The following is a 22250-nucleotide window of genomic DNA, read 5'->3' as shown; positions in this document are numbered from 1 at the left end:
TTATATGATTTTATGAACTTCAATGTAAAAGTTTTTCAAAGTAATAAGTACACTCACTGATTGAATTATAAAATTTGGAGAAATGTTTATTTCGTTTAATCATCTGCTCTTTTAAATAAATTAAATAAGTATGTTGTTATTGCTACAAATAGGACAACATATAATATAGTTTAACCATGGAGTTAAGAAATGGAAATGGAACTTGTGATTGCAAGACAAAATGCTTATATGTTACACATTGATCGTTTAAAAATGAATAGGAACATCTAATTCTCAAATAAAGTTGATTGTTTTGTTAAAACCAACATATGTGAATTTAAATTTAACTATGCAAATTTAAAAAATAAATATGAATAGATTAGAAAGGCAAGAAATATAAAAGAAATATTTTTTATATAAATAAAATAAAAATTGAAAACAATGTTAAATATATATAATACTTTCTACATTAAAATATAGAATCAAACTCTTACAAGTTACAACACATATGAGATATAACAACATTTGATATTGGTAGGAGAGGAGGAGAGAATGTTTACTATAAGATGGTAATCCAAATTAGATAATGGAGATGAATCTTTAAAAAATAGAACAATGTAATATCTATATATATATATAATACTTTCTAAATTAAAATATAGAATCAAACTCTTACAACACATATGAGATATAACAACATTTGATATTGGTGGGAGAGGAAGAGAGAATGATTACTTATAAGATAATAATCCAAATTAGATAAAGGAGATAAATCTTTTAAAATAAGAACAATGTAAAATATATATCATGTAGTCTCTAAAATTAAAATTTAGCATTAAAATTTTACAATGATATTTCATTTGTTTTTTTGTAACCCATATAACAAAAATAAGAAATATAAAAAAAAAAAATGAAAAATGATTTGAGGTATTGTAGAAGAGAATGAGAGAATGTGAAAATGAGATAGTAAAAGAATGTCAATATGAGAGAATGATAGATTGAGAGAATGCTTATTTATATGATAAGAAATGATGGAAGTTACATTTAGAACTATGGAGTTACAATAGTAATTTATTGTGTTTGAATAGAATTGAGTGGTAGAATATGATTAATGCATAATTTATTTTATTTTCAGTTATAATTTTATTTTAATGTGTGAGTTAAATGTATTGTGTTTATTGGATCTTAAATATTGTTTAAAGCAATTAGAAAGCAAATAAAAAAATAAAAAAAATTAGAAAACATTAAATGAAAATCAACCAATAAGGAGAGATCAAAACCCTACTTTTATATATATGATTTTGTGCGGTTAATAATTTAGTCTATTTTTGTGTGTGGGCTTAATTAATAAGTTAAATTGAAACACAAATACATATGAACTAAAAATAGATAGTGTAGAAAAGTATGGTTGAACTAGTAAATAGAAAACCAAAGAAAATCAACGTTACAACTACAAATTTTGTTGTAAAATTTATTGGAGTTTGAACGATTCTTAGTGATAAGGATGTTGGTTCTATAATATATGAATTAATTAATTATTGTAAAAGAACTTGTGTTGCAGAATTTTTCAGCGTATAAGAATAGGATATCTAGTCTTATATATAGTTTAAGCCTGTAAGGGCACTATCTTTTTAGGAGATGGCTTAAGCAAAGAAGTTAATACCTATTTATTGTATATACGTAAACATAAACGCAAATGCTAAAAACAGTCGATATATGATTTCCAAATTCTTCGTCTGATAGGTTCAACCACGCCCAATTTCTTACTATAGCTACTTGAAATACCTATAGCAATCAAACTATATACATAATAAAACACAAAATATAAAAAATTATATTAAAAGGAATATTTGAAAAATGCAAATTTAAAACATAAATATTAAATAATTGAATTAAAACACTAATAATATTATATATATATTTATATGTATCATGAATATATATTTCCAAATTATTTATTTAATAATTTTCTAAACTAAGTTTTTTTTTTGTCGTGTTACCAAAAGTTTCCACGGTGTTTCCAAACAGAGAATTTTACGAATTTTGTTTACGTGTTTTCACGAGTTTCTGTTTTTAAAACATTTCAAAAACGAGAAACATACCTTAAAAAGAGTTTTCATGCAACATATATTATACAAGTTTTTGGAATATGTCAAGAAAACTATATTCGTGTTACCAGAACGGCAAAATCGTTTATTTTTTCTTTAGCAGATAATTAATTAATGAAATCGTTTTCGCATAGCAAAAATTAACAAATAAAGAAAAGACGGAATTTAAAGTCGTTTTCGTGTTGTAGCTTCAAAAGGATTGGATATAACCTCTCTAGGAAAATTTCTATCTACTTTTTTGAGGTTTTAAAAGTTTTTTAAAATCTTTTTTTTTTTTTTGTTTGGAAGGATTTAATAAAATGTTCTCTCTTCATCGTCTCTATATAATAATTCTAGTCCACACAAAAGTGTTTTAACTGTCTTCACACCAAACGTATCAAACAAAGCAATAATCTCTCTTCTTCCTCTCTTGCACACCACTACAGAGGAACTCAGGTACCAATCTCTCTTCTTCCTCTCTTTACTTATCGTGTGAGACGTTTTTTTTTATTGTGTGGTTTTCGTGAAGAGTTGCTTAATTTGTGGTCTGGTTCATTAATCAACTTAGAAATTGTGATTAGAGATGTTTTAGAGGACAGAAAACATTCTCTGTTTCTGTTATGTACTTGAAATCTTGATTTGTTTGAAAGTAATTAGTGTGTGTGATGATGCTAGAGGCCTACTTCGAGCTTGAGCTGATGTATTTATAATCAGGCTTAAATTGATGATGTATTTGCAGAAGAAAATTTGCTAACTAAAGAGGTTTTGGTTCTTTTGCTTTGGTGTCATCGTCATGATTTTGTCTCATGATCACAAACTCTGTTCAATGGGGTATGTAATCATGGAGAAGAGATTCGTATGCTCATTTGTGATCACATCTCTCGTCTGCGTTGTTCTCCTTGCAACTTCCTTCAACATTGGTTTAATGTCTTCCCTTCGACCACCAATCAACGGAACTTTATCTCATTCAGCTGAAAATGATTCAGAAGCCAAGGACAAGCTCCCACGTTTCGCTTACCTTGTTTCAGGATCTAAAGGAGATCTTGAAAGTCTTTGGAGAACTCTTAGAGCAGTGTACCATCCAAGAAACCAGTACATTGTTCACTTGGATCTTGAATCACCGGTTAACGAGAGATCAGAGTTGGCTTCTCGCATTAAAAAAGATCCTATGTTTTCAAACATAGGGAATGTGTATATGATAGCTAAAGCTAATCTTGTGACTTATACCGGACCAACAATGGTAGCGAATACACTTCACGCATGCGCTATTCTTCTTAAAAGAAGTCCGGATTGGGATTGGTTTATCAATCTTAGTGCTTCGGATTACCCCCTCGTGACTCAAGATGGTAAGTTCTTCGATCTTTTTCGTTTTGTTCTTCATCTTCCTCTTGTTAAGACTGACAAACATTGTTCTATGTTTGAAGATCTGCTTTACACGTTTTCGACTTTGGACCGGAGCCTCAACTTTATCGAACACACAAGTAACTTAGGGTGGAAATAGTGAGCTTCTTCTCTCAGTTTATGAACTCTTTTTTAGCTTTTTCATTAGTTTGAATCTAAAGTTTATTGGTCATGTCTCTCGGTGAAGCAAGAAGCGGGCAATGCCATTAATGATTGATCCTGGACTCTATATGTTGAACAAATCAGACGTTTTTTGGGTCTCTTCTAAGCGAAGTTTACCAGCTGCTTTCAAGTTATTTACTGGTCAGTACTGTTCTTCTAATCCTGAAGTTGAAAAAGCAGAATCACTCTGTTCTTCTTGGTAGCAATAAAGTTTGAAACTTTTTTTTGTCTGTTCTTTTCCTCAGGATCAGCTTGGATGGCTCTATCACACTCATTCGTGGAGCATGTCATATGGGGTTGGGACAATTTACCAAGAACTTTACTCATGTACTACACCAATTTCGTTTCTTCTCCTGAAGGTTACTTCCATACAGTCATATGTAACACGCCAGAATTCTCCAAAACCGTAGTGAACCATGATCTTCACTACATAGCTTGGGACAAGCCACCGAGACAGCATCCTCGCGTGTTGTCCGTAAGAGACATGGAACAGATGATTGCGAGCGGATCTGCATTTGGTAGGAAGTTCAAAAGAAATGACACGGTTTTGGATAAGATCGATAAGGAACTCCTTACGCGGATGAACGAAGACGGTTTTACTCCCGGTGGTTGGTGTGGTGGGAAACCAGAATGCTCGGTTGTTGAAGACATGGCTAGGATCAGACCTAGCTCAGGGGCTGAGAGGCTCAAGGGGCTTGTAGATAGGTTAGTTACAGAGGCTAAATCAGGAAAGAATCAGTGTGTATAGAGAGAATCAATTTCTTGTGGAGGAGTATATTGCAGTTCCAGGCTATACATATAGATCACAGATTGATTGTATAATTCTTTAGAAGTGATTAACTATTACTTGTATGTTAAGTTACCACTGGTCTCATTAGGGTTTACTATAAGTACTATACAAATACAAAGATCATATATATTCTTCTATACACAATTCTTTAGTAGCAACAATGTTTTCACTCTTTCTACTCTCTCTCTCTCTCCCAAAAATTGTTTCCTATACCAATCAAACCCTGGATAAATACCATGTTGCTCCTGAGCCACATTGGTTCAAACCATCTCCAGAATCTTGATGTTGCCAGTGGAGTTTGCAGCGACTAAGGTCGAGGACTGTCCCCGCCAGCAGACTGAGGATATGAACTGTGAGGCGTCGTCTACTTCGAGATCCGACACAGGGTCTATAGTTTTGAACTTGTACGACAAAACCGGCATTGGAAATGCCTTGTGGTACACAAAAACCTGTCAAGGCACAAGAAAGTCACGCTTATCTTCTTTTTGCAACAAATAAGACCAAAAGTTCTTCCTTTTTTGTATATTTTTGAAGCGAGAGTAAACATACCTCATTAGTCTCCGAGCCTGTTGCTATATACCCGTCAGAGGCCGATAAGCCGACAAAGTTCTACACACATTGCATGAACAGAAATGTATTTATAGTCTCAGAATGCAGGCTTGAAATGAAGCAAAAGAAACCAAGTTAGAATTAAAAAGGTACCTTTACATTAGTGTGTCCCATAAATGAGTGAAGAGGCGTTTCGTTAACACCGGAATTTGACATTGATAAGTCCCATAGCTTCAGCGTGTTATCCGTAGAAGAAGAAACGAGTGTTGATGAATCTAAAAACCTGACATAACTCACGGTCTTGTTGTGACCAACCATAGTGCAAAGAGGAAGCTTGGGGTTCCTTAGATCATAGTAGTAAACTTTGTGATCTGCTGAACCAAATGCTAAAGACCGACCCGAGTCTGACGGAAACTGGACACAACATATGTTTGCCTTTGTCTTGATGGTTCCAATACAAACTCCCTGAAACAGAGGAAAACGAACTCTTAACCGTTAATATACATCCCTCAAAGAACTAAATTCTCGCATTTCCAAGAAATCGTCTTTATATAATACGTTTTGGTTTAGTTTAGAAATTTTGCCTGATTGATACTCCAGAGCTTAAGCGAACCATCATCACTACCGCTGGCTAACAATGTTGGATCTGCTGATGAAATGTCGATGGACCAAACACGCTTCTCATGCTCCTTCATCTCTGTAACCAACTGGCTTCTTGCAACATCCCATACCTATGAAATTATTAAAAGTTTTGTTTAGACATTTTTCGTTGAGTTTTATACTTCTACATCTTATTTTCAATCGTGAACTTACCTGAACCACGCCTTCAAAGTTACTTGATGCGATTTGGCTCTTAATGTAACTGTTCCAACATATACCACTAAGCTTAGAGCGGCTAGCAAGTTCCACAACCGGGTAATGAATGTCCCGGCCATCTTTTATTATTGACTCACATTCAAATATCTTGATTTTCTTGTTGACGCCAGCCGTGGCAAAAAACTCTCCATCACGGTCAAAACCAATTGCACAAACAAGGTTAGACGAGTTCAACAAATCTCCTTGCTTCAAGTCCGCTTTCACTTGTAGCTTACTAAAAGATAAATACTTGCACAAACCCTCGAGGAATGGATCTATCCACCCGCCTTGTCTAGACTCATTGATAGGATCTTTAGTTGGTTGTGCCGGGCTGCTCACTGAACTTCTTTCTGAACTTCTACCACTACTACTCAACGCAGAATAGTATCTAGCCATTGGTTTTTCAGCAGCAGCAGCTGCCTTGATTTGTCTGTATCGCGTAGCAAAGTAGACTGATTCCAGTTTCTTTATATTCCTCATTAACCGAGAGCTTTCAAGAAGTGTGCTTTCTAGAGTATCATCAATGGTATTATCATCATTTTCTTCCTCTGCTGCAGTGGTCTCAAAACCTTGTCTAATCCGTTTTCTTGAGGCTAAGTACGAACGAATATCACTCCCTTTTTGCTGTAAAACCAACTGTCGCTTAACGACTTGATCAATATCAGAAGAAAGAAGCGATATTGTATCCCGCAATTTGTCTGCAGCTTCTTGTTTTCTCTGTTGAATCAGAAACAAGAACTCCAGCAATAACTCCTGTTCCTCGATTCCATCCTTTAGCTCCATGGCAGCTTCACGTTCTTCCAAGTTCTCTCTAGGTTCGTTGATAAACTCACTTTGTAGCAACTCACTACACCAGACAGAGAAGCCAATACTATTAAAAAGAACAAAACGTTTCCGAATGAAAACTAAAACATCAAAGAGAGAATCAATCACCTCATCGTTGGTCTATAGCTAGGCTCAGGATGCAGTAACCACAAGCAAAAGGAAGCTTCTTTAGGACAACTGAGCAATATCTGAGGTGGAAGAACACGATGTCTTAAACTAGACATAGTTCTTGACTTCTCTTCTCTTGATGAAACAGGGCAAAATAGCTGCACAACAACTAACATTCATCAAATCAGTATTCTCAAGAAAACAAAGCAGCTAAGAACATATAAATCCATCTTTTCACGCACAAACCTCAAAGAGAAGAACACCAAGACGGTAAACATCAGAAGCACAAGTACTCGGAGACCCACTATCTTCTTCAGGACTTGTATACCAACTCATCTCCATTGCTAATATCTGTTTCATAGGGAAAGGTTGCTTCTCTGCTCCTTCTGATCTATTGCTTCGTCTTTCTGATAGACTCGAGCTCCCAACCTCTCTAGACTTTGTTGTAATCTCCTCATCAGACCCGGAATCCGAACAAGAAGCGGATTCGATAAAGGAAACATGGTTAAAGGAAGACATAACGAAACAAGAAGGCCTAACGTTATGAACAACAATGCCTTGAGAGTGAGCTGCATTGACAATCTCAACGATTTGTCTGAAAACGTGAAAACACTCAAACGCATCAACGGATCGGTCAGGATTGTCTAACCACTGACGCAAGCTAACATCTTCACATTCCAAGGCTCTCACAATAGAGCCATCATCAACAAGTCCCAAGTTATCGTCTTTGTTTGAACCAAGTAAGCTTCTGACATAATCAATGTGAGACAAAGACTTAGAACCATCCGTAAAAAACTCTGAAACACCAGAGGTATTATTATTGTTTAATCCTCTGGAATTAGATTCTGAAGAACCCTTCATCATTTGATTTTAAAATCTAACCAGAAATTACCAAAAGACAACTCCTCTGTATCCTCCAATACTTCATTATGATCCCATCCCAAAAGAACCCTAAGAGAAGAATCGAAAAAAAGTTAAGATTTTTAAAAGGCCCTTTGACAGAAAACACCAAAACCAGATATAAAAAATGCAACCTTTGAATTACATATAATAAAAGAGACAAACACGAGTAAGCTTGTACACCACTAAACTCTCTATATAGGAAAAAGCAAAAAGGAAGAAGAAGATAAGAAGAAGTAAGTACTTGAGAGGACTAAGAGGCACCGAAGAAAATGATCTTTTTTGAGAACCACACATCGCAAACACACACCACACAAACACACACAGTTCGTAGAGAGATTCATATAATTAAATTCTCGGCAAAAGCAAAAAATCTATTTTTGGGCCTACGATTTTTACTTCACAGTGAGGGTTTTATTGCTTTTTATTTTATTTCATTTTAGCTTTTTTTGTTTGCTAATCGTCACTTCTCTTTCCACGCAAGCAACGTGGTGAAACGACGACCTAGGAATCACAAACAACAACGAACGTAAAGCGTGTAAACCTTTTTCTTCGTATGTTTGGTTTTGGGCCAAATACGTAAATATATGCAAACAATAGGGTCAAAAGCCAAAAATTGTTGTTCAAATCTATACTCTCCGATTTTTTTTACTTGTCGTTCTTTGCACACAAATCAAGAAAATAGATTAATGTTCTATTATATCCCTTCTTTAATACATTTTCTAATTTTTTATTGATCAAAATATTAAAATAGTTGGAATAAAATTGATATTTTTACCAAACATATGCATTAAAAACCTAAAATGACAAGTATTAAAAAACAAAAATTTTACTCTAGAATGACAAAAAAAAAAAAAGCTGGAAATGGTATTGAAGAAGCCTTACAAAAATTTTGTACCTAGAAATGATGATTGTACTAGTATATATTAGTATACGTTTTTGTAAGGCTATATTAGGAATTTTAAGCAATGGTATTGAATTGAAGAAGCCTTACAAAATTTGTACCTAGAATGATGATTGTACTAGTTGGAAAAACAAAATGGTTTGTTGTATGTATTATTGGTTTTGGTGAAGGGAAGAGAGAATGTATAGGTGGGGGGAGCATTTAATGACCAGAGGGGAGTTTCTATTTCCATGGAATGGATTGAGACAAGTCGACTACTCTCTACAAAGCTAAATTACAAAACTACATGCGTCCGGACACGCCACGTGTGTTTTCTATTCCTATGATTACTGATTAGATAACGTAGCAGCTCTCCGTTTTTTATAGAAAGGGTGTTATTAGATTTTAGCTCTATATTTCTTCCCTTTCGTGATAGATTTTTTCTTTATTTAACAAAACACGTTGGAACAAGTAGTTTTAAGCCTTATGAGTAATGACTGATTTTTAAGTAAGCTGCATACTAACTTCGGCATCACTAAAACTACGGATTAGAAGAGAAGCTATTAAATGCTTGCTTAACTAAACTAAACCGGATTATTAGTTCCAATTTCCAAACCTCAAATTCAAAATGTTGCGAGGCTCAGCAGTCAGCACCACGACTGTTGACCCGGCTAAACCGGTTTTCTCCAATAAGAACTTTACGGAGGTATAGGCTATACCGTATAGCCCAGTTTGGCAATTTCAATATAAAGGCCTCTTAGGATACTTGACGTTTTCTATTGGACCATAACAATAGCCTTAGCCCTTGTACCCAATCCAAGCTTTGTAGTTTGTATTTATCTCCACACACCACTACTCAAATTCATTTCCTTAAATAATCACCGGTTTACTTTCCCAGTTATATAGTCTTTAATCCAATATATAACCGGCTTTCTCAAAAACCACTAGATCACACATCAACAAACTTGTCTTCCAAGTTGTGGAAGAACTCGACAGCGAGGAGAATGAGATGGTTGTCCGGGTTACCTATTAAGGGAAACGATAAAATAAAGATGAAAGAATGTTTATGTAGCACTAGTTAAATAATTGCAACCTTTTGTTAATGTTGTTTGAGATAAATCACGATAAACCAACAAGGCAACAACTAACGAAATAAGTACTTTTCTAAGTTTCTTTGCATTATGCAAAAATATTTGGGAATTTGGCACCAATAACCCAAAAAAAAACTATAATTCACTCTATGACTACTCTAACCATCCATCTCTTATATTCTCTGTATTATGTATAATAATGTCCAAATTAACCCTTATACATGACCAACAGTTACAATGTTTTTCACTCTCACTTGATGGCTGCATAACAAAAAGTGACGCGAGGAAAACTGAACATGACAACCTCTATATTGATTATTATATAATTATATATTAACTATATTATGCATTAATTCTCTTGTAACTAAAAATATATACTATTGCATAAATAATTTGACTACAGCTTATTAGAATTTTGTTCATTTGGTCATATCTGATTTGTTATTATTGGAGAAACATAATACAGATAAAAATTATAATATAGAAAATATTATATCATGTATATAATACAAGGTATTTTTAATAACATTCAAATCGATAATTTAGGTCCGTTATATATATTAATTTTTTTGTAGTATAGTAATTTTTTATTTGGTGTAAGTTTAACTTGACAGTTTGGGTTCTCTATGTTGTATCTTTTAGGGTATAGTTTTCTTTTTGCATGTTTCATTGGCCACCACTATTACTACTACTACTACTACTTTCATTGACATCACCACCGCCTATCGCAAACGCTAGCATTCTTACCACTATCATCGTTACGACCACCACTATTACTACTATCGTCATTACCATTTTATCATCGCCGCCCAAATCACTACTACCATGCTTTATTCCATACTATTTCATTTAATTATACTATTTTTTTATTTTACGAACGTTTAACTTGATAATTTGAGTTTCCTATGTTATATTCTTTAGGGTATAATTTTTCTTTCCATGCAATTAACTCGGCAGTCATTGGCCACCCCTATTACTAATACTTCATACTATTTTATTTTGTTCTATACTATTTTATTTGTAATTTCTGTATACAGTAATTTTTTTTTAAAATAAGTTTATGTCAGTTTTCCAAAATTCAAATCATGATATATGTAGAAAAAAAATTTAGTTGTTAGAAGATTTATAAAAAATCAAAATGTATTTACTGTAAAGAAAAAACAAAAATACAAATCAAAAGGGATAAAAGTAAAAAAAATTCATAAAATAATTATATAATTTATCTCTCCTCACTCTCACTCGTAGTTCTGTGTGTAGTTTGGTAAAATCACATTACCTTTTGGTCAGTCACTTAATTTCTCCAATTAACATTCGATATTCTTCATTTCAATTGTATTTTGGTCAGCTACCTAATTCACCCAAAATATTTTGTGACAAAAATGAAAACGCAGAAAGCGTTTGAAACAATCAATTCTATCACCTTTGTTGGTTTCGTTAAGAAAACTGATGGAATTATGGAAACATCTTACCGGCGACTGGTTTTGTTTTTTTCGTAGTTATGAGAAGGAAAGAAGACCAAAACGAGACCGTGGCCAGGGGTGTTTAGGATTTGCTTTTTGTTTTTAGTGAGCAAATGTGGCGGCCGATCAATATACGAAATCAACATAATTTTCTGTTAGACTAGATCAAACCGGTTCGACCGGTCATTTTTTATATTTTATGTTGACTTAAATGAAAATTAATAAAATTAAATTTTAATCATAAATTTCAGGTTGATTTTTGTATATACCATTAAACCACATTTGAATAAATACAGGAGAAAATAGAATAAATGTTAAACCGGTGACAAACATAATAAAAAGGCAAAACACAAATCAAACCAAACAAGACCAATGTAAAATAAAATCAAAACCAAACCAAAATTAATTGATTTTGGCGGTATTCTCAAAACTCCAGCTCCAAATATCGTGACGCTCGATGCCACGACTTATCGAACCGGTGAAACCAGTATACATTGTCTCAAGAACAACCCCCGAGAGATCAACTTGTGTTTCAATCAATGGTCTCTTTGGTTTCTTTAAATGCGCAGGTGCTAGCGTTAAGTAACTTTACTGTCCTTGTATTCGATCCAAGCCTTGAACTTATCTCCACTACTAAGCTTCACTTCCTTAAACGACCATTCATTCTTCCCTCCGGTTCTTGTCTGAACCCAATACCTAGCTTTCTTAGAGACCTTTGAGTTAACAGAGTTGATATTAATACCAACATGATTATCATTAATATCACCAAAACGTTTGTCTTGGAAGACATCAAACTCGACGGCAAAGAGATGGTTATTAGGATTGCCATTGGTCGTGCGGTTAACTAGACCGAGGAAGCCACGGGTTGAGTCTTTGTCGTAGTTTACGGTTTGGACCACGATGTAGGCGAGACCATGACCGGGGTTGTTAGGGTTTGACCGGCGAGGAGTGATGGAGAATGTGAATGATGTTTTGAAAGAGTAAACAGAAGAAGAAGAAGAAGAAGAGGTGTTGTTGGATGGTTTGAATGGGATTGGGTCTGTGTACAGGCCTTGACCATGTGAGAATGGAATATTGTCACGGGTCATGGAGAGAGCTCCGGACCGGCTCATGCCATCGGTTGTTGGTCCTAGCTCGGCGTATCCGATGAACACTAGATTTGTTCCGTCGAAATGGTTGAAGTTGAATTTGACGGCGGAAATGGTTTCAGAGCTTAACAAAGCTATGAACAGAGCGATAAAACATAATTTTTGCATTTGCATTATGAGTTTTGTGTACTTGTGTTTGATTTTGGTATATTATTATGGTAAGGGAAGATTGTGTGTATTATATATATAGGGTGGCAAGAGCCATTCACTTTGACTTTTCAAACATATAATACTAGTGGTCAATTTACATAACGACAACTCGGACGCATAAAAAGACTCGTTAATTTTATTTCTAGTTGATTATTCTGTTTAGCACTAGATATATATTTAGTAGTTTCAATCAGGTCCAAACACATCAGTTTTAACGTAACGCCGGTGGTGCAACTACCACTAACATGTATCCTCCAAACAAACAAAACGATTGTTCTAGACTTCGCTTGTATGTGTTTGGAAGGTTATCTCAACATGTTTACATATATATGGCGAAGTGGTCTAAGTCTAACTACCTCCTACAGTATCTTTAGTCTCCTCCCATACGGAGTTAGTCGAAGACAAGCTTTGTTAAATGATGACATGGATGAATTAGCATTAGTCTTATTCACTTCCAGTCGTTTTTTATTTTGGGCACTTTTAATTGGCTTTTATTGTTTTATCTCTTCGAATACTTTTTGGTTTCTATTTATTGCTTATCTCTTATAAACAAAACTACGTAGTATCCGTTTGAGCCTGACCGAAACGTATCTGTCGGTTCGTTTGTTTGCTTACGTTTGTTTTTGTTATTTGATTGTGAATATGATAACTAAATAATACTATCTAAGGTCCACTTATTATTCTTAGTTTCTTACAATAAGAATATGTTAGTTAAAACATAAAACTACTAAAATTACCCGAATCTGTTAAATCAGGAATTAAACGTCGTTGATTTTTAGTAATCTGACAACAATAATTCATCACAATGTCGGTAAAGCCATAAAATTGAGCATTTATTTCACTTCAATTATCGCAAGCTAAAGTCACGACAGATAGTAAAGCAGATCGAACCAAATCGAACCGGTTTTTTTTCTTCAGTTCTGGAAAGCCCAGTCCCAAATCTCGTGACGCTGGACACCACGTCCCATCGAACCGGCGAAACCGATATACATTACCTCGTGAACCACATTGGAAAGGTCGAATTTTGCTTCGATCAAAGGCCGGTTCGGTTTCTTCAAATGCGCCAAACCAATGGTAACGGAGATGACTTTGTAATTGTTGTTGTACTCAATCCAAGCCCTGTATCTATCTCCACTACTCAGCTTCAAATCCTTAAACAACCAACCGTTTCTTGTCATAACCCAATAACCGGATTTGGCCGAAACCACCGACTCAACCGAATTAATGTCGATTCCGACATGGTTGTCATTCATGTCACCGAGGTTCTTGTCCTGAAAGACATCAAACTCGACAGCAAAGAGATGGTTATTGGGATTACCGTTGCTGGTTCGGTTCACTAGACTGAGATAACCTAAACCGGAACCGTCGTGTTGGTTAGCGGGTACGACGATGAAGGCGAGGCCATGACCTGGAGCAGGGTTTGTTTTAGGAGTAATGGAGAAAGTGAAAGAGGTTTTGAAAGGGTAGAGAGACGTAGCGTTAGGCTTGAAAGTGACTGGACTGATGTGAATAGCTCGGCCGTGTGAGAAAGGGAGGTTGTCTTGTGTCAATGTGATGGCTCCGGAGCTGTTCGGACCATACTCAGCGTCTCCATGAAATGATATTAGACCGGTGCCGTTACCACCAAAGGAATTGAATTTGAAATTGTAAGCAGTGGTGGTAGTGGATTGAGAGGTGAAGAAGATAGCTATGAACAAAGAGGTGAAACAGAGCATTTGGTTGTTCATTTTTTTTGCTCTGTGTTTGGGAACTTGAGGAGTGATCTGTGAAAGTGATCAAAAGTAAAAAGAGGGTGAAGATATCGAGAAAATTTTTTGGCTTTGTGTTAAAATAATGGACATTGAGAATGAAAAAAGAGACAAGAGATTTGAATTATGGCATTACATGACAAATTCTAATTATGAACGCACAAAAACGTTTCTTCTTTTTTCTGTGGCCACGATGATGCTGCAAACAAAACTTTATGAGTGGTGGTGGCCAAATGGAAAAAAAAAGAAAAGAAAAACAAGTTCTAAAATTTTCCTATCCACTATAATTGAACCAAAGCATGAATGACAAAATGAATGACTAGTAAGATGAGGTTTTGCTTTCCCTAAGAGTTAAGTAATTTTTTTTTAGTATTATACGAAGTGATCTTTGTATTTGTTAATGCTAACAGTTAAATTCTATTTTCAATATCTCTAAAAGCAGGGAGTTCTTTTTTTTCTTTTTTTTTTTTGCCAACAAATATATTAGATTAGCTCAAAAGCAGGCAGGTTATGAAGTTTCCCTTTACATATGGTACTAGATTAGGATGGGTTGAAATTTCTTTTATTTATATTATAATTTTAAAATAAAATATATTTAGGGCAATTGTCATAAATACCACTAAAATAGGTTTTTGTTCCAAAAATACCATAATTTAGTTTTTTTTCTTAAAAATACCACTAAAATATATTTTTTCCAAAAATACTACATAATTGAACTAAAGTTCTAATACTAAAAACTAATTTCTAAATTTTAAATACTAAACCCTACCCCTAAAAACTATACCCTAAAACTAAATGTGTCAACCCAAACCTAAAAAAAAAAATTCTACATCATTAAAAATCAATTTTGTGGTATTTTTGGAAAAAAAACTACAATGTGGTATTGTTTGAAAAAAAAAAATTTAGTGGTATTTAAAGAAATTTCTAATAATTTATATAATTGTTTTAAAAGTTTTTTTGGATAAAATATTATGCAATAAAATCATATGCTAAATATGATGATTTGAAAAAAATATCTATTTTGTAAGTTTTATATTGTTAATTTTATAATTTTTTGTATGAGAAATGGTTATGTTTGTTGTTTGTTTTTATTTCAATTTTTGAACATGTGTGGTGAAAGTGTTTTAATATGATCCATGCTTAGGTAAAAAAGTTTTTTTTATCATGATTAAGTGTGATAAATTACCAATATTTTATTCCTTTTTACGCCTAATAGTATATTTTTATGTCTAACCGTATATATTTTGTAAGAATACATGGAATACTAAAGATTTTATTTTGGAAATTGTATAAATCATTGAAATATTCTCTTTAAGAAGATTCTTTGGGATATTCTTAAGTGTATTCATATAGCCCACGGATTGACCAATTAATCTATAATATTTTTTTGTAACAAACCTATATTTAATCTATAACCTATTTTGTAACCAACTTATAAAAATTATAGTCTACAAAAAAAGGTTATGTACTTCCGTTTTATTATATAGGGGATATATCTTAACATAATTCAATTTTATTCATCACTTAAAATTTAAATAAATAAGAAAATTAAACTCAAATAAATTATATTGCCATTATAAATGCTCTAATTATTTATAATTACAGTAGGATAACCCTGTATTATAATTAGAATGCAATGAATCTTAGATTGATTGATATCTCTTATACTATTTTATAAATTAATATAAAAGACATAGACAGTCTATGATAGACTATATTTCAAATTTTTGAATATAACACTATACTATATTGAGACAAAAAAAAACACTATACTATATTAAGATTTTTCCCCTTTAAATATGTTACTAGGAAATAACACGTGCTTAATGCACGGGTCAACATTTAAAAAAAAAAAATATAATAGAATAATAGAAGTTATTGTTATATTTTTTCTAAAAAAAATATTTTGTTTGAGATAATATTTATTTTTAATTGTTCTTTAAATCTATATATATTTTTTGAATACTAATTATTTAGAATATTATAATATTTTATTTTGACGTGTATTACAGTTTTATATTGTTTGTTTGTTGTATTTACATCATTATTTTGTTAAATATGAAGTAGTAATTTTAATATTATAATTATGAACAAATAAAATTTCTTAATTTATCAACTATATAGTTTTAGTTTTACCAACCCGCCAATGTGAAAATTAAATTTAAAAATTCAAATCACAACATATACAGAAAAAAATCTCCATTCCCTTTTATTAATCATAAGTATTATACAAAAATTTCAAATAATTTGTAAGTAAAATAAAATAAAGATGATAGGAGAATCATAATTTGAAATTTTAGCAAAATCTTTGAAATCACAGTTTGATTTGAATAGATTTCTTTTTTTTTTCTAGATTTTTTTATATTTGATCTGTCAGTGTTTTTATTTTTTAATTAATTATATTTATTTATTTAATTAATTAATCTTAATTAAAATTTTCTAATGGCAATTGAATGTAATTTTTTACATATTTTAAGATTAGTTTCATATTTCTCAATTAATATAGTATGATATAACTCATCATGTTTTGGTCTGATCTTTTAATAGAAGACTAGGTACGAACCCGTGAATAACCGCGGGCTGAACTTTTTTTAAATAAAAATTTGTAATAATTTTTGTTATTATAATGGTTTGTGATTAAAAATTTGGTTTTCTTATAATAAAAATTTTGTATTTTAAAAGTTTTTATTAAAAACCTGTCAATAAAACATTTGCATGTAATAAATAAAATTGTTTAAACTTTTGTCAGTTAAACGCAATTCTTGTTTAAATAAGTAAAAAAATATAACTAACATATAAAAAAGCAACTAAATATAACTAGTGAAGGTTCTGAAAAATATATTTGAAAACAACATTCATTGTTTTTTTCTATGGCTTCATTTGCTTGTCATTAAACACCTTCAAGCATTGAATATATTTAAATCTCAACTTAGTTCTATTTTCCTAAAGAACGGTGTCTAAAAGAAAAATATAATTTTTTAATATTTAAGATACTATATCTATATCTTTTATTTTTTATTTATTAATTTTAAAAATCTAAGCCGTTCCTTAAACGGATTAAATTTTCTAAATCTTAGCTGTTAATTTTTTTAAGTACGAATTAGTTTTGATTCTAATAGATTTTTTTTCTTACGTACAATTTATTTTCTTTTGTGTGTCCCAATTTTCGTTTTTAATTAATTAATTAATTAATTTTAGTTAAGTTTTTCTAGTGGCAATTGAATGTAACTTTTTACACATTTTAATGTTAGTTTCATATTTGTGCTTCCAAATTAATATAGTAGAATATTTTATTTGATTAGATATTTGATAAAAAAATTTAAACTGTGCTGAGAAAGCTTTTTGATAAAAATTTGTGATTTTATAGATTTTATTCAATTAGATTTTCTAAATAGTTAGCTGTTCATTTTTTTAAGTACGAATTAGTTTTGATTCTAATAGATTGTTTTTTTCTTTTCTACAAATTATTTTATTTTATGTGTTCTCAATTTTCGTTTTTAATTAATTATATATATTTAATTAATTAATTAATCTTAATTAATATATTAGGATGATGAAACTTTTCAAAACAAAGTATTTGCCACTCCTAGTCAATCTCCTAATACGAATATACCTCTCTATTTATATTTGAGAAAGTAATAATTTGGTTTAGTTAGTTTAGTTTAATAGTATTCAAGTTATGGGTTCGATCATGAAAAAGTATTATTCTCTAACAAAAGATTCAAGTAATGTCTTATCCTCCATACGCATAACCAAATGATCATGGACCCTTTATCGAGAATAATTTAGGATAAACACAGAAAAATAAATATTCCTAAGTAAGACTTTGCCACTCTTAAATTATGCAAAAACCATGAAGAATTCAAGATGGTGGTCATCCAAAGAAAAGAATGATCAAAAGAAAATTAGACAACCAACCAAAATGTAAGAACTATATGTTTACTAGACATATTTATTAATCACATGCGTCTCATGTTAAGAATTAATCTAACAAACTCTTAATGTTCTAGAATAGTAAGAAACAGGGAAGCGATTACTAAAGCATGATAAAACTGAGACACATTTAGATGCATCAAAAATTTAGTAGACACAAAGAGCAGAGATTCATTATGTCACATGCATATAGTGGAGATGATAAAACTGTATGTCAATTACAGAATTGTATTATTAAACAAAAAAATAACTATAGAGAAATTAAACTAAGATTTGTTGCACTTTCTAAATGGATACACTAGAGATTCAATGGAGTTTTAAGCTCTATCAAGCTGTAAGATTAAGTGACTACCGAATAGACACTAGTGCCATAACACATATATTTGCAAACAATGTATTGTAAAAAAATTCAAGGCAATGAGTATACTTGGTAGAATTCTAGGACAATAATCATCACTCTTTGATGCACAATTCGAGAATGTTATTTTGTATGTTTGAGCCAATCACCCAGAGTTTGAGCATGACGCAAAGACAAAATACATTCATAAAGCAAGAGATTTTGGAATATTCATACTAACTATACGACATTGATGATGGATTCTTACCACAGTAAATATTCAGAGAATCAACAGGCAAAAGTCACAAAAGTATCATCCAAAGATAATTTGACAACAAACCAAAATGCAAGACAAAGAAAAAAAAATTACAGAGGACAATGGTAATTGACAAACCCAAAATTGAAATTCAAAGTGTCTATTTCAAACAAACAAAGAATTATTAAAAAATGAAGTAGACAAGATATATACACATTGATAGTAGCGTTGTTTCATATAAACGTAAGAGAACATGACTCTTACAGTCTTTTACAATGTTCTATAATTCTAAGTTACTAACTAATTGCACACCGAAACAAAGTTCTTCGACTTTGCCGAATGACAAACAAAAAAAACTCGACTTTGAACATGTATATATATGTGTACTAGAAGAACTTTCAAGTTTAACAACTAATATAGCAAACCGAAACAGAATATTAGACATAGAATACAATTAGTCAACCTAAAGAGCAGAGAATATCATAGCAGTTGATCTGAGAATGTACAAGCACCAAAACAGAGATAAGCATATACCTGAACAAATCAAAATTGTATCATAATTACAAACAAAACAGAAATAATCAAACAAACTCTTACAATGTTTTTAAAATAGAATAGTAAGAAACAGAGAAGTGATTAACAAAATATAATACATTTAGTACACAAAGAGCAGAAACACATTATGCCACATGCCTATAGTGGGGATGATAAAACTGTATGTCAATTACAGAACTATATTATTAAACAAAAACATAACTAACAAAGAAATCAAGTTAAGATTCGTTGCACTTTCTAAATGGATACACTAGTGATTCAATGAGCTCCATCAAGTGGTAAGATTAAGTGACTAAAGAATAGACACTAGGGCCATAACACAGATATTTACAATCAATATATTGTAAACAAATCAAGGCAATGAGTATACATGTAGAATGAAGGGAAATAATAATCAGTGTATGATTCACAATTTGAGAATGTCATTTTGTATGTTTGAGCCACCCAGACTAAGAGCATGACACAAAGACATATACAAGCAAGAGATCTTATGATACATACATGCACAAAAGCAGAGATATAATAAATATAAAGTTAAGTCAATCTACCACAGTAAATATTCTGAGAATCACAACGCAAAAGTCACAAATGCATCATCCAAAGACAATCTGACAACTAACCAAAATGCAATGATCACAAATTACAGACGCTGGTAATTGACAAAACCAAAGTTGAAATTTGAAGTGTCTATTTCAAACAATCAGACAATATTAAATATTCCTTTCTTAAAAAGATTATTGATAGAATTCAAAAATAAAATACACAAGATATATACACATTAATAGTAGCGTCGTTTCATATAAAGCGTAACAGAACATGACTCTAATAGTCTTATTCTATAATACTAACTCAATGTGCTACTTTGCCTAATGATAAACAAAAGTCTCGACTTTGAACATGTATATATGTGTACTAGAAGAACTTTCAAGTCTAACAACTAATATAGCAAACTACGGTTCCTAGAACCGATACAAAATATAAGACATAGAATACAATTAGTCAACTATATGTCATAGCAGTTCTTCTACATGCCTACTATGATGATCATATGGTAGGAAAAATCAAGAAAGATCCATTGCACATTCTAGTAATTCAATAGATTCCAAGCCCCAACAACTCAATAAGACTTAGATTAGAGTCTAGTACCATAACAAAGATATTTTCAATCAGACTCAACATGTACAATATGTAGAATTTAACACTGTCATCAGTCAATCAGCAAGGGTTTAGAGGATAGCGCAAAACATATACATATGAGATTTAAGAAAACTATTACATGATGCATACATTTCACAGAATGAGAAACCTTATGTTACATAGAAGCACCAAAACAGAGATAATAAGTATTTTATACACAATGTAATGTTCCAAAATAAAATCTACCTTTTTATGATAGAAAACAGAAAATACTACCATTATACACAAATGATGCAGAATAATCACCAAGGGTTTTAACTATTAAGCATAACCCAGGCGACTAAAAGACAGAACCTATGAACCTATGATACTTACAAGCACCAAATTAAACAGAGATAAGCATATACCTGAACAAATCAAACTTGTATCATGGTTATGAAAGCATATACCTGAACATATCAAACTTGTATCATAGTTATGAAAGCATATACCTGTTCAAGAAGTCTGCTACACTTAGAATCTCCTCAACGCCTTCAGAAGCTCATAACCTGCGGAAATTAAAATTAGTTAGTCTTCATTTAATGGAAATGCTTGATACTTACCTCATTTTTTGAAGCTATTGATCATCTTTTCTATCCAATAAATCAACAAGTCTTAACCACTCCATTGTTGTCATTGTCAGATATATCTTTGTCTTATTTCTTTAAGCCGTTGGTCTAATAGTTTTTAGGTTCAGCCTTTTTTTTTAACCTCTTTCTCTTAATGTGCTGGTCGTTTTTACCATCCAACAAGTCTTTCCTCAAGTGTTGGTCGTTTTTACCATCCAACAAGTCTTACTCAAGTGTTGGTCGTTTTTACCATCCAACAAGTCTTTGTCACATATCCTTGTCAAATCTTTATTAAGCCGTTGGTCCACTCCATTGTCTTATAACTTCTTTAAGCCGTTGGTCTATTAGTACTAGGTTCAGCCTTTATCTTTATCTCTTCATCTTCTTCTTAATGTGTTGGTCGTTTTTACCATCCAACAAGTCTTTGTCAAATATCTTGGTAGCCGCTCTATAGTCTTATAACTTCTTTAAGCCGTTGGTCTATTAGTTTTTAGGTTCAGCCTTTATCTTAACCTCTTTCTCTTAAAGTGCTGGTCGTTTTTACCATCCAACAAGTCTACCTCAAGTGTTGGTCGTTTGTACCATCCAACAAGTCTACCTCAAGTGTTGGTCGTTTTTACCATCCAACAAGTCTTTGTCACATATCTTTGTCTTACTTCTTTAAGCCGTTGGTAACCACTCAATAGTCTTATAACTTCTTTAAGCCGTTGGTCTATTATTTTTTAGGTTCAGCCTTTATTCAACCTCTTTCTCTTAATGTGTTGGTCGTTTTTACCATCCAACAAGTCTTTTCTCAAGTGTTGGTCGTTGTTACCATCCAACAAGTCTTAATCACTCCATTGTCTTTGTCAAAGATCTTTGTCTTATTTCTTTAAGCCGGTGGTATCTGCTATTCTTTAAGCCGTTGGTCTATTAGTTTCCTTTGATGTCTTATTTCTTTGTCTATTGTTGTCTTTATGCCTCATATTTTTAAGCCGCTGGTCTGATTCCATCAAACAAAAGGTTGGTCGTTCATACCATCCAACCTAAAGTCTGTGACTTCTTTCTATGTCTTTAAGTCAGGGGTAGTCAAATTATGATCTCTTTTCTTTTATTTTTTCCCCTTTATACGCAGTCTGTCTTATAGACTTCTTAAGCCGGTGGTCTGATTCCATCAAACAAAAGGTTGGTCGTTCATACCATCCAACCTAAAGTCTGCGACTTCTTTCTATGTCTTAAGTCAGGGGTAGTCAAATTATGAACTCTTTCTTTTCTTTTTCCCCCTTTATACACAGTCTCTGTCTTATAG

At 32.2% G+C, this 22250-nt stretch overlaps 3 protein-coding genes and 1 pseudogene across 8 annotated transcripts; 1 reads left to right on the top strand and 3 right to left on the bottom strand.

Moving 5' to 3' along the window:
- Window positions 2414-4491, top strand: LOC104758646 (beta-glucuronosyltransferase GlcAT14A-like). 3 transcript variants are annotated; one of them, XM_010481542.2, is made up of 5 exons: window positions 2414-2522; window positions 2917-3412; window positions 3491-3566; window positions 3655-3770; window positions 3875-4491. In XM_010481542.2, exons 2-5 carry the CDS (start codon window positions 2992-2994, stop codon window positions 4375-4377), a joined length of 1116 nt encoding a protein of 371 aa, XP_010479844.1. In that variant the 5' UTR covers window positions 2414-2522; window positions 2917-2991; the 3' UTR covers window positions 4378-4491. The 3 variants fall into 3 exon arrangements, with proteins under 3 accessions (XP_010479844.1, XP_010479843.1, XP_019094692.1); XM_010481541.1 differs by having other exon boundaries at window positions 2806-3412; XM_019239147.1 differs by lacking the exon at window positions 2414-2522 and having other exon boundaries at window positions 2529-3412.
- Window positions 4444-8001, bottom strand: LOC104758647 (protein SPA1-RELATED 4-like). 4 transcript variants are annotated; one of them, XM_010481548.2, is made up of 9 exons: window positions 7901-8000; window positions 7649-7707; window positions 7003-7504; window positions 6757-6914; window positions 5782-6670; window positions 5553-5699; window positions 5122-5433; window positions 4969-5028; window positions 4444-4868 (listed from the first exon to the last, which is right to left on the bottom strand). In XM_010481548.2, exons 3-9 carry the CDS (start codon window positions 7273-7275, stop codon window positions 4680-4682), a joined length of 2028 nt encoding a protein of 675 aa, XP_010479850.1. In that variant the 5' UTR covers window positions 7276-7504; window positions 7649-7707; window positions 7901-8000; the 3' UTR covers window positions 4444-4679. The 4 variants fall into 4 exon arrangements, with proteins under 4 accessions (XP_010479850.1, XP_010479853.1, XP_010479846.1 ...); XM_010481551.2 differs by lacking the exon at window positions 7901-8000 and adding an exon at window positions 7791-7879; XM_010481544.2 differs by having other exon boundaries at window positions 4504-4868; window positions 7003-7707; window positions 7901-8001.
- On the bottom strand, window positions 9489-12367 carry LOC104760004 (annotated as a pseudogene).
- LOC104758645 (lectin-like protein At1g53070) lies at window positions 13135-14459 on the bottom strand. The gene has a single exon (XM_010481540.2). It carries the CDS (start codon window positions 14113-14115, stop codon window positions 13303-13305), a length of 813 nt encoding a protein of 270 aa, XP_010479842.1. The 5' UTR covers window positions 14116-14459; the 3' UTR covers window positions 13135-13302.

Source organism: Camelina sativa, chromosome 17, assembly GCF_000633955.1.
Source record: "Camelina sativa cultivar DH55 chromosome 17, Cs, whole genome shotgun sequence".
Classification (NCBI taxonomy): domain Eukaryota; kingdom Viridiplantae; phylum Streptophyta; class Magnoliopsida; order Brassicales; family Brassicaceae; genus Camelina; species Camelina sativa.
This window is presented reverse-complemented; position numbering and strand designations above follow the sequence as displayed.